Here is a 13,635-nt window from a genome sequence, read left to right on the forward strand (position 1 = left end):
AGTCTGACCTTTAGCCGGGAAATTTACCATAGACATGTCATGATTAAAATCTAGAAGAAATACAGTTCAGCAGTCTACCATACCATAAATGTAGGTTGGTGGTCAAACTGAAGGGTAAATTCAGATCAATAGTCAAATTGCACATAAAATGCAGGTCAGTGGTCTATACATTGCAATTGATCTAGGTAATAGTGGAATTTTGGGCAGCAAATGCAGGTAATAGGTATGAAACCCATGCCTGTATCATAAGTATGTATTGCATATTTAATTCAGGCTGCAATCGATAAATACCATATTTAATTCAGGGTGAATGTGTCCACACAAACAGCATTTCATATATCAAGTTTGACTGGTGGTTTAAAGTTCGACCTTGAAAATTACTCTTACTTTTTACCCTACGTATAAAGTATATAAAGGAAATCTGAGGTGTATTTTTTTAATTTAATATTATATTTTACTTAATTTAAAACCCAATCATGCTTCATGAAAGATAATCTCTTTCAAAACAAATGAATGAGAAAAAAGGGTTCCCTACAGAACGAAAGATCTCTGATAATGTAGTATCACTTGATATTCCAATAAATGCTGCACGTGCAATAGGATCTTCAAATGGGCAACGCTCTCCTGCAAAGAATAGAAGATAATTCATGAGCTAAACGAATAAAATGAAATAAAGATATCCCAGAGACCATAGATTAAGTGAAACTATATTCTACATGATTACACCATGGACTGCTTTTCTTTTATATTATAGCAATATAGGAACCCAACTACCATAACTAGATTCGTATATCGATTTTGATGGAAAAAAAAAAAAGAGGAGTTTCCCATTTGATTCGATCAATATATTCACAAACAAGAAAGGAAAGAAAATGAATAAGGTCCTGTGATGCTTGAAGCATCGTGAATAACCTCCAAGTGAAGTAACCAAAAACATGTGGGTGAAACTGGAGGAAAACTAACTATATAGTATAGAAATTGAGGTTAACAATCGTCATAAAAAACCCTGGCACTCAATTATGAGCCCTGTAGAATTCACTACTAAGATCGTCATCATAACTTTAGTCCTTTGTTGGTTACTATTACTAAAGTCTACGTTTACATTTCATTTTTCTTAGGTCATGAATAAAAATACAACTTACCAGAAAGAAAAGGTAGATATAATAGGCCTCCACATCCAGTTTGTGCAAGTCTAGCTAGTTTATCTACTTCTTTCATCGGAAGTATATCTACAGGGACAAGAAAAAAAATATGTAAGACTCCATATTCAGAAAACATGGGAGATGAATGTCTAGAGGTAGCAATCGCAATTCTGTCCTAACTTTGTTTGCATACTTTCCTCCTTTTACAACAATCTATGCTGAATCCATGTATGCCAAATCGTGGAATTTTAACAAATATTTGCAGTTGCAGACATCACAACCTCACTCAAACAGAAGCATTCCAAAACACTACTGGCAACCTCAAAATGCCAAAATAAATATATTTTGTATGAAAGGAACCAATCATCCAAAATTAATCTCGGAAACATACAATGAGCAATTCATGTGTATAGTGCAGAATCTAGATGATATGCAAAACCAAAAATTTCATTTCTAGAATATTATCATTAGAATATGCAATACAAACATTTATTGTCAGGATAGAAAATGTAAATTTATCAACTTCCATTTTAGTATCTATTATTTAGCTCAAGAAAAAATTGTTTTCATTTTCTGTTTGAGCAATAAAACTTTCTCTGCATCTCAGAATTTCACATACAGGTTGATTGCTCCCAGACCTGAACATGACTGGTAGAGTTCAGAAATCTATAATATCTATGTAATTGAAATCTCTGAGTCAGGGCTTTTGTCCAAACAAGAAACATTTCTAGTACAACAAAATGCGTGGAAAACATGTGTGGAAAAGATTCTAGAACTTTCCTGTGCTGAAACATTACGAGATGTTTCCCAGTTGTTTTCTTTTTCCATACCACAAAAAGAGTTTTCCTTTAATTTCTTGTAATTATACCATTTTGTTCCCACTATTTTGAAACTAATAAAAGAAACAAATAACTAATAACACAACAAAGAAACATCGATGACATTTTAAAAAATAAAAAATGAAAACTAAGAGTTACCTGAACTCAAGGTCTTTGACCAAAAATAGGCTTTTGGCCATTTTCCAAATTCTGTTGAAAAGTGATTCTACTGCCACGTACCAGTGTTAAAAAGGAAAGATCAAAAATAGAAAGACAGAGAAATCAGATAAAGGAAAAATTAGTATTATTATTATTATTATTATTATATCATAAAAAGTCAGAAAAACACATAGCTACTTGCAACCCAGAATGACTCGTTCCTGCAACTTTGTTATTACTCTTCAGTCTTTGCTTCGATCCCAGTTTGAGTTGAAGCAAATGTTTGTTTCTGATGAGTGGCGTGATTGTAGATACCGCAGGAGACAGGATGGGAGAGCCATTGCAAAAATGGTGTACATTGACACATTTTGGCAGGGAGTAGAAGAAGTGTGCTCAGTTAGTGAACCTATAGTAAAGGTTCTGAGATTGGTAGATGGGAACAAGCCTGCAATGGCTTATTTGTATGAGACCATGGATAGGGCCAAGGAGGCCATTTGTGCTTATTATGCAGACAAGGGTTCTGCTAGGCTTGATAGACAGATGATGTTATGGGATGTGATTGATAGTCGGTGGACAGGGATGCTTCATCGACCCATTCATGCAGCAGCACTCTTCCTCAACCCCGCATTTTCATACAAATGCGGCTTTGATTTTGATGGCGAGGTGATGGAAGGGCTCCATTCCTGTATTCATAGGATGGTACCTGATCCTGAGCTTCGTAGCAAAATCAATCGCAAGATACAGTTTTATCGGGATTGTGTTGGCCTATTTGGCTTTGATGATGCTATTAGGGAAAGGACCCTCTTCATGCCACGTAAGTGACAAGTCATGACTCGTTAGAATTTTCAATTTAGAATTTACTTATTTATAATTCTAGATTTTTAAAATTCAATTATGTAACTTTTATTTGAAAGTTTAATTATGTTTTAAGTTTTTAACTTTTTTATTTCTTTATTTTGTTGTAGATATTTGGTGGCGAAGCTATGGTGCAAGGGCACCAAATTTGCAAAAATTGGCCATAAGAATCTTGAGTCAAGCATGCAGCTCTTCAAGATGTGAGTGCAATTGGAGTGTATTTGAGAAAATACACTCAAAAAAACACAATAGGTATAACTTTGAGCTTCAGCCTTCAATTGACCAATTACATTTATTGTAATTTTAATTTTAATTTTAATTTATGACCCTCAAGTGTCAAGAATCAAGACTCATTAGTTTTTTTGACACTCTTATAGGTTGGAGTTCTCACGCCTCAATGATTTAGTGTATGTGCATTACAATCTCCGACTTTGAGTGAAGCAAATAGAAACACCAATGAATCGAAATGCCATTTCCTTAGACAATATTGATATATCGTCCCAGTGGAGGGTGGAGTCTACGGTGCCCATCTTGGAGGAGTCACATGCATGGTTAGAGCCAGAGGAACCATTAGAATAGGGGTAGCAAGAAGAGGACTCGGGGGAGCAGTAGCATGAGGAGTAGCAGGAGACTGTGGGAGCATCAGCGTCAGCACCATCTACTATAGATATAGGAGAGCACAACTCCATACCCAGCAGTCATTATTTGACATTAGGTGCAAGGTCAGGGCCTTCTACTGCTAAGGGCAGGCCTGACAAACAGCCCAGAGCTAGAAATTGTTGTGAGTTATAAGGCAATTTGGTGGAGGATTTTCTCAGCATCAAAGCCCCATTTGCATAGGAATTCTGTTAGAGCATTTTTGCTAATGGAGGGCCAACTACGCCCTATTTTGAGGGAAATTCAGAGCGGTGGAATTTGGCTGAAAGCTTCCTGGTTTTTAATGGATTTGTTGAGGAAAGGATACAACCAATTTTGCAGAATTTTCTGAGCACTCTAGGAGTGTCAAACACAGGGTCTATTCCAGCTAGCAGTAGCAAAATTACTAGGCCAGCGCAGGAGTTGGAGGGCAAGCAGTCTCTAGCATTCAGGCAACACAAATCAGCGAGACAGAAACACTTTGAATTGAACCCCAAAGTCTTTATTAATGCAAAATTCGAGTAGAGCTTAGCTCAGTACAAAAGATTTTCAACACTGTTCCACTTGAAGATACAATGAGGAGCTCAAAGGCTTCCTTATATCGACAAATGAGAGGGAATAACCCCTCCCAGTGGAAATAAAGGCTAGCTTAACTTGATCCTGGAGAATAACAGCGAGTTGCTTCTTGATCCATGCCAAAAATCAAATCTCATCCCTTGATCTTGAAAAAATTTGAGTTTGTTGATGGAGTACTTGATCCCAGGCCAAGACATATTTTTTCCAAGCTTTTTTGCTGAAAAATGATCTTTGACTCAACCACCATGATCCAATGACTTAATCTTTCTCAAAAATTTGACTTTTCCTTTGCTAAAGGACCTCATAAAATTATTTTCTTTTGGATCCATGAATTTTTTCTCCAAAAGCTATTTTTTCTACTTGGAGGGTAATTAATTTTCCCTTCATTTTATTTTTTGGATCATTTATGGCTTGATTTTAATTTTATTTTTGCCAAAAATTAAATTTAAAACAGACTCAAGAGGGGATTAATTAATTTTCCACCCTCTAAGTGTATCTAAAAAAGTATTTTTTATAATGATGTCTAAGTATGAGGAACCATTCACCAAATATATTTTTAAACACACTTTTACATCAAATATTACAATTTCAACCCTTACAAGGGGAAAAAACCAATGTTCCACCAAGGTTCCGGGACGAGGGGGCGAGGGAGCGAGGGGGCGCGGGAGCGGCCTATGCAAAAGCTCCCTACCATTTTTTAGGAAACGTGGGGGAGCGTCAGGGTCTTAAAAATTTATAAATATAAAATATAATTTATTAATTGAGTCCACTATGACAATTTGGTTTGAATTGAAAAGCTGCAAAGCATGATCATTGATATGAATATCATTTGACATTATCCAAATTTATAATATCATATAAAATAATAAATTTAAAATTCTAATTCAGCTTGGTCAAATTCTAATTTAGATTTTGGTCAGACAGACAGAGGGAGAGCTTCAGCTTGATAAGGTAGCCACTGAATTCTGTGAAAAGGTAAATGAACAGATCAGGAACACTGCATTGGCAGTAGAAGGGGCAACTACAATGGGTTGTCCAGCTGTGTTGGATCCAACAGCTAGAAAGTTTGTTATATTATATATAATATAGATAGTACACCATATGCTGAAAGAAGAGTTTTAGTTCCAGGAGAGATGAGAAGATCACATGAAAGAGTTTCTGACAGTTTACTATCAAATGACATTGACTGCAGGATGACCATCTGCGAACCAACTTGGGTGACCAACGATGGCATGGATAATTTGTCTACCTTATTAGAGCAATGCCATGCAGTTCAAACTTCAAACTAGCAGTGTATTTCAGGGGTGAAAATAATTTTCAGACCTGAGAATTCAAGCTGAGCCACTGTGCTCTGTGTAAATTTTGTAACTGTATAAATTCATATATAACGACAGTTCCTGAGATTTCTTGTTGCCCATAGTATTTTGTCATGCTTGCAGTAAACGCATGTTAGTCTATAGTCCACCCAATTATTTCCCACATGACATAGGTGCTGCTTCCATAGTTTGTATGTCAAATGTCATGCAAATTAGAAACACAAACTGAATGTCTCATATTCTTTGCCTGTCACTCTAGTTATCTCCCCACTGTAATCCAGCCATCACTTGAGAAAAAAAGGAGAAGTTTTAAAAGGGAAAATTCATGTACGTGCTATATGGTCTAGCAAATTTCCATGATACTGACCCTCTAAAATAACGCTTGTTGAAACCAAAAGACAACACAAGACATTATCCCCGTACAGAACATGAGTAGCTTTGTACCACTTTAGGTCTATTAAATCATAAACTATAAGCAAGGCCATTTTTTTGGGAGCGTGGGGAAACGTCCCCTCAGGGAAGGGAAACGTTTCCCTGGCAAGTCCCCCCAAGTTTCCTCCATTTTGGGAGCGTGGGGAAACGTCCCCTACTCGTCCCCAAGTCCCCGGAGCGCGGGGGAGCGAGGAAACTAGACCCCTAGGTGGGGGGGCGAGTCCCCGTGGAACACTGGAAAAAACACATAGACATAGACTCTTGAAACTCAACCAAATTCTGCCACAAGATACAAGATCTAGAATGAAAAATACATAGACTCGATAAACACTAAGACTCACCTAAGACCTCGTCAATTACCTAGTTTTGGGGTATATCTGAGAGAAAAACTCTGACAATTATCTGTGTTTACAAGCACACATAATTTGGGGAGGTTAAAAAACTCCCTAGGCTAAAAAACTCCAGCTTAAACCACCAAAGCTAGAGTGAAATTTATTGTTGAATTATTAGGTGAGCCCTAGTGTTTTAGTCGAGTCTGATGTAAACTTGGTTTAGGAATAATTTAAGCTAATTGGCTAAATTATTTTATTACAAATCACTTGGTTTACTAGATCATATTGTGTCGCAGATGGGTTATGTATCTTGAGGGTCTAAGACGAATGTGTATTCCCTCTTTGAGTCCTATAAATGAAAAATCATATGTAATAGAGGGTTGGAAAAATAATTAATCCCCTCATGTGTAAATTAATTAATTTTTCTAGCAAAATTAAATTAAATCCTAAGCCAGAAAATTAATTCATTAGAGTCAAGTTAAATTGTCGTAGGAAAATAAATTCTCCAAATGGAAAAATTCGTGGGTCTTAAAAGAGTCAATTTTTAAAGGTCCTCCACCAAGGGAATATTGTAATTTTCAAGAAAATTTGGACGCTTGGACCTTGGTGGTAAAGTCAAAGTCGAATTTTATAGGGAATTAGCTCAAAATAATTAATTTTGAGCTAATTAAAATGGAATTAAATGATAAATTCGAAAATTCCTCAAAAATAAAAAATCAAGGGCCAAGATTAAAAGATTTTGAAGTGTTTATCTTCAATACCCTAGTAGATTCTTCATCCTACCCTTGGGGACCTCCCCACCCATGACTCTCTAGTTGAGATGTTTGGTGGAGGCACAGGCTGACGGATGTAGGCTTAGGTACGACTCAGTTTATCCCGAGGTGGCATAGGTTCCACTCCTGGGCTCACACAGGGGGAGTCGGCTGCGAGGGAACTACATGATGCACTTCGGGTGAGATGGTCTGAGGTGTCACATGAGCCTAAGGGATGGTGGATGGTAGAATTCGTCTACAGGAGGGCACCCATACTTCGAGCAGTATCCAGATGTATCGTCAGGAGTTGGGAGAGTGGACTACACTGTGTGGGTTGAAAGGAGCAGGGCAGGTTGCCTTATGCGGGACAGACTGATGATACTTGGGGTCCACCCATGGGATACATACAGGGATCAAAGACGAGGGCCATATGGGATCTAGCAGGTAGCAGCACATTCCATGAGGAGTAAGAGTTTTGAGATCCTAGTATGGTTGGGGGATCCAGGGATCCGGATGGCGGGTGGATCACTCCCCTTGGTGACGAGCAGGGTCATGGTAAAGGGTGATCCAGTTCACCTCAGGCTTAACACATGGGGGATCAATGAGACCTCCACTGCATGGCAAGGCAAACTTTTCCTGTTGTTACTCAGGGTCGAGAATGGTAGTAGAGGCATCGATAACGTCATCATGGAGATGCCCAGATAGGGTGAGCTTGGCTCTCACAGATTTTTCGCCACTAGGCCTTAGGAGAGGAGGATACAGTGAGCAGTATGAGCATTTTCAACCACTGGTTATGACTAGAGAGCCACAGTGTCAGCATGGCAGCTTCCTTTTGCGATCCGCACGGGATCTCAACCTCTCAAGGCTTGGCAGTTAAGCCACATTCAGGGGTGTGCTAGTTTCTATAAGGGATGATCGTACATGTCTTCCATTGGATTTCAGTTGCACGGAAAGTATTTTTCCCTCTGGAGATTCGTTGATTACTTGGGGCAATGTGCTAGTATGGCAGGATGATTGGCACGTATGGGTTTTGGCAATCATTCGCACTACTCAATGGCAGGCACCAAGAATTGGGAGCGATGGGCCTCCAATCTGGTTGTGGGATCCAAGGATCCATTGGGTTAGAGGACTACCTTGTTTTGGGAGGATCATGGGGATGACAGAGACAGGATTGCATCCTCCTTTGGATGACAGGTTAGAGACCATCAGGATGATCACTATGGGGCGAGGAAGGCCATTCTCGCTATTATTTTGACAAGAGTCTAGGCATGCATCGGTAGATGGTAACCTTGGCAGGGTGCGCTGGCAGGATGGACCTACACACAACGGATTTTTCCCTTATTGGGTGTGTAGCGGAGGTTTACCAGAGTGGATGACTTTGCAGGAGGACAAGTGGGTCGTAGTTATGACCTGGACAGGGCAACATCCTCTTGATGGACTCACTTTGAGATTAGTTTGGGTCCCGAGAGCTACAGGGCTGAGTAGTTGGGTTACGAATTGGGGAGAGTGGGTTCCCACAGGGGGAGGTCACCCAGATCTGCCATTGGGACTCCTTTGTGACAGGTCAGCACATGGACCGAGAGTGGCTTAGTGGCATTATTGGGACCCCAGTATTGCTCATAGTGGTAATTGGGTCAAAATGGAGAGAGCACTTGTTCGACAATTGCTTGAGGACAAGCAACGTTTTGGTGGGGAGGACTGTGATATTCCTGCTTAGCAATATTGCTAAGGGAAATATCAATCTTGCCCAATTTTGTCTTATTTCATGTTTGCACTTAGGAGATGTGGGTTTAGAGGTCCCACATGAATTTTGGGATTAAGTGGGGGCCCAAACATTAGGAAGGAAGGGAAATATTGCAGCTCTAGTGGAGCGTGGGGGCCACCCCATGGAGAATTACAGCCCACATGTGGAGTACGCTCTCATTGGAGCGAAGTTGGTGGGGGAAAGTCGAGTTGGGCCCACATGGGCATCTTGGAGGCTCTTTGATAAATAGAGCAAGAGGCACTCATTTTGGTCATTCATTCATCTATTCTGAAACTTGTCTTTGACATAGCATGCTTGAGCGGAAGCCAAGTCTACAAGTGTTGTTTAGCACACGAGTGTCTCCGAGCAGAGATCTCAACCCTTGCTTTGGTGGACTTCGAGTGCCAGCCCAAGGAGGGAGTTCTACTTAGTCCCAAATCGTACTAGCAGCACGGAGGCCGAGTTACAACAGCAGGGAAAGTAGCAACAGGAAGGTCGAGTTACAACAGCAGGGAACGTAGCAGCAGGGAGGACGAGTTACAGCAGCAGGGAAAGTAGCAGTTGGGAGGCCGAGTTACAACAGCAGGGAAAGTTGTAGCAGCGCAAGGACTGCGCAGTGCTTGGAGGAGACACACTTGGGAGTTGAGTGAATGGAGTTTGGGCCTAAAACTTGAGGTGGAGTCCGAGGAAGTGTTGTGGGGGATTTTCCAGCATTTTGGCGGAACAACAAATGCAACATCTGCTACAGGCTACATCTTTTTCTTGTGGAGGAGGGTCGAGCGTTTGGGGTCAATTTTGGAGTGTCAAAACTAGGACAAACTCTTTCTGGGTTTTTCTGGGTTTTTGACAAGGACCTCAGAAGTAATTTGGAAAAATTTTCTGGGAGGATTTGAGGGCTTAAACAGGGGTCCCAATTCAGCCAGCAACTAGAGGAGCTAGGGGAAATAGGGCCAAATTTCCAAAGTCAAGCATTGGCCAATTTCTTCATGACTTATTATGGGTATTTGGTGGAGAGGCGGGGATTAATTTCCCAAAATTTTCTGAGCACTAGAGAGGGCCCTAGCAGCAGATCCATTCAGCCAGTAACGTATTTCTAGGCATCTTCAATGCAGAGCTTGAGCAGCATAGCAGCATTTTGGTGGAGGGTGTCTTATTTGTCATTTGGGGATTTGCTAGCTTGCCTTAAGCAAGCTTAGGTGCATTATTTCCAGCACCTTATTGTACACCCATCTTTATTAATAAAAAGAGCTCGGCAGTGTAGTTTTTGGTGCAATTTTATGGTTTGATATTGTGATCACTGTTTATGGTGTTTTTGTCTATGATTGCTTTGCATATTTACTGTTAATTTTCGCTAGGGATATTACAAAGGATCAAAGAAACTAGCTGTTATTTTTCCATTTGCAGGATTTATCTATAAATTAGAAAGTCAATTGAGTCTGTAGTCATCTTGATCTCTGGCTAGAATTGTTGTTGAAGCATTTTGTAAACTATTGTTCCGCTGGGAACTATTTTTTCTACTATAATAAAAGACTTTGGGGTGCAACTCGAGGTGTTCTTGTCACTGATCTGTGGTATGTATTGACTACGGGCTTCCTATGTGGTGCTTTATATTGTTATTTTGAGATAATACATAGTGTGTGCAAGTACTCAATCCTTGGTCTCCAAGTTCATAGACTGTGGACAAAGGTTACTTTGCTTGGATCTCTAGTTTTTATATGGTGGATTGAATCTTCGCTTGGGCTATAGTGAGCATTAATTTTTCTGAAGCATTTTAGCCATTCTTTCAAGGAAAAAATATCATAAAAATTATTTTCTCAAAATCCATTTGAAAACACATGTATATTTTGTAAATAATTTTGTAAATTTAAATTTATAAATTATTTTTCTAATTTGGGCTGGGGTTTTAGTTTAGTTTTGTATATATTGGGGTTTGGATGTTTCTATCTTCATTTTTGCGAGTTAGATCGAGAAACCAAGTGGGAGAAGAGCTAGATCTAGGCCCTCGAGGATAAGATCTAGTCTCTTGGAAATTTTTGCAAGTTTCCCACAGAAAAATTTTGGAAAAAATCAAAGGAGTTGAAGCATAAATTTTTTTGAGCAAAGGTTTTAACCTTTTCAGAACTTCTAGGCCTAGATTTGCCTTGCCCTAGGCCTCCTTACCCTCTTTTTCCCAAATGTTAGTCTCATTAGGCATAGCGTTGGCCCTTTAAAGCCATATTCTTCATCCGTGTGCCCCAATCTATCATCCTAGCCCATTTGTCCTTGAAAATTTGCCTCCCTAAGCCTTGTTCTCCATTCTTGGCCTCTTTTGCCCCATAATTGACTTGAAACCCTAAACTGAAGTTTTAAAGCTAAATACTTGGCGGATTTGCAGGATTAAGGTCTCAAAATTCTCATTTTTCAAGAAGCAAAGTGATCCAAAAGTTTCATCGATTTTCAACAATGGGACCTTCAAGACCTTGGGCCTAGGGTTTGACCTCTAAACCTTTGTTTTCTGCAGTTTTATTACAGCAAGCAAATTACTAATAATGAAGCCCTAAAATCACCAACTAAATGGTCAAAATCATTTTAAATTGCAAAATCTTCATTTTCACAAATTTTGTCCTCTTGGGTATTTGAGTTTTGGCCTAGATCTAACATTTAAGCTTGGTGGATTTTTCTGCATAATTGAAATTTTATGCAGTTCTAAAATTTTTGAATCAAATACTTAATAAGGGCCAAAAACTGAAAGTTTCAATTTCCGGAAAATTTTACTATTTTTTGAAATATTAGGGCTTGTCTTAAGCATTGTTGGGTCGCTGATCTATCATTGTTTCACGGTTGTAACAACATATCAGTTCTGAAATTTCTGAATCGCATCTTCTAAATAACTCCAAAAAATACTTTTTCCAAGTTTGGCGAAATTTTTCTATTTTTGGAAATATTGGGCATCTATTTTTGGCTTGATTAGTCTTTACTTACTGCTGCAAATCAAGAAATCAGATCTGAAATTTTACTAAATACATCATCTTAAAGTGTTCTAAACAAGTTGAATTACATTTGTTGGTTATTAGAATTTCAGTGTTTTATGTGTTGGGCAAGTTTCATCATTTGAAGTGGTTTATGCATTGTTGTTACAACAATGATAAGATCTGAATTTTCTGAAGTAGTATTGTTGGTATAAATCTGTGGTCAGCATCTTGATTGACTATTTTAAGCATTTGGCATCTTGGATTACTTGGTATCGTGTGGAATATTGTTGGAATTTACACATGTATCTCGAAGCATTTTATCTTGTCTAAAATTGCAATTCACTATTGTTAAATACTCTTCAAAGGATTCTAATTAAGTACTTAAACAACTTTAAAAAATCTTAACTCAAAATAAATCTCACTCATAATTTCTTGCATAAGCATACTAAATCTAGATTTGCATTAATAATTGACCACCTAGCATAAGCTAGGTTGATAGAGATATAGGGCAACCCTTCTTATCTAGCTTGAGGGGCCTCGACAACTCTTTGGTTGTTAACACGATGACCTTGCAGTTGTTAGAGCCAAAGTCTCTGCAACGCCAGAGACATCAAGTGATAGAAGCCTAACAAAAGGTATCGTTAATCAAGCCTTAGCTTACTTCTTGTTAGCCTCCTTCCCACAACCTACCGTGGAGCCCAGCTTCAAAATAGTTAAAGGAAGGTTACACTTAGACTAGACATTTAACTAAAATTTACTAAGATCACTGCATCTCATATAGGCCCTAGGACTTGCATATCATATAGGTTAGTTAATCATTCAAGCGGCGGGTGTCCATCCAGTCATTTGGTTCCTATTCATAAGAAGCAAGAATTTGTGAGTAAGACACTGGTTTTATAATAGAAAGTCTAATTTAATCAATAAGTTTGCTTAATTTCAACCAAGTGGCTATGCCACTCATCCGTGTCTCCCAAGTAAGTTGATTCTCAACTTGCTTTCCTTCACTTCATTCCATAGGGACTACCCCCCATAGCCTGTTGTTGGGAGACAGCTAGAATAGAATGTGCAGGGATCAGAGTGACAACCCTTGTCCTGAGCGTTGAAGAAAGTGTAACTAGATTTGGTCTTCATGACATTGTATTTATGATTTTTGTAAACAAGAAAATGAATTTATCATTATGCCTTGTTGCCTGAGTTTCATGAGCAAGAGGTTTATTTTATAGATGGCTCCCATTGAGAGCCTTAGGATTTATTATTAAGGAGTCAAAGTCATGAAGAGCTCTTCTTGAGCATTTATGTAACATATATGAGTCAACCTAGAGTCTAGATCAGCCCTCAAAGACAAGCACAATCCTCTTGAAGAAGGCAACAAGCTAAATGATAAAGAGAACAGTCAAGTCAGCCAGCAAAAACAATATAAAGAATAGTCATGTCAGCTCAAATGAAGTGACACAACAGTTCACACTCATGTCGGCTTATTTATGGAGGCATAACCACTATAAATACCCCACTGAACTTCCCAAAAGTACAGATAGAATTTCGGATTCCTTTGTAACTTCGGAGGTACCGGAAGGTACAGCCTTGGTGATGATTACAGTGTCTCGGTGCAGGAAATTGCAGTGGTCTATATCTCTGTGTCTCGGCCTCTTCATGATCACAGTCCCGAAACACTGAACGCATGCATGACAAAAACACAGTCACTGTCTCGGTGATCTCTTAGTAATATTCTCTCAGTCTGATTGTGATGAAAAAGGATCACGATGATCCTACAATAGTGCACACAGTCTCGGCACACTTGTTTTGAAGAGACACTCTCGGTATAATGATAAGGATAAGGATCTCGGTGAGCCTACAGGAATACTCTCTGTCTCAACATAATCATATAAACACAGTCATGAGGAAGGCATAACTACAAGATCACT

General features: G+C 39.0%; 1 protein-coding gene across 3 annotated transcripts in view; it reads right to left on the reverse strand.

The window, feature by feature from the left end:
• Positions 1-13,635, reverse strand: part of LOC149142720 (uncharacterized) — a 517,619-nt gene that overhangs the window by 194,956 nt on the left and 309,028 nt on the right. For all 3 annotated transcript variants that reach the window (XR_016264192.1, XM_089447323.1, XM_089447324.1), the window contains exons 13-14: positions 1,143-1,229; positions 536-624 (exon numbers count right to left, since the gene is read on the reverse strand). Coding sequence is in view for 2 of the 3 variants with exons in the window: in XM_089447323.1 (XP_089303449.1) it covers positions 536-624; positions 1,143-1,229 (176 nt within the window). In the remaining variant the exon portion in view is untranslated. The remainder of the gene's footprint in view (positions 1-535; positions 625-1,142; positions 1,230-13,635) is intronic.

Source organism: Pinus tabuliformis, chromosome X, assembly GCF_031772625.1.
Source record: "Pinus tabuliformis cultivar Carrire ecotype Pingquan chromosome X, CPIR1, whole genome shotgun sequence".
NCBI lineage: Eukaryota > Viridiplantae > Streptophyta > Pinopsida > Pinales > Pinaceae > Pinus > Pinus tabuliformis.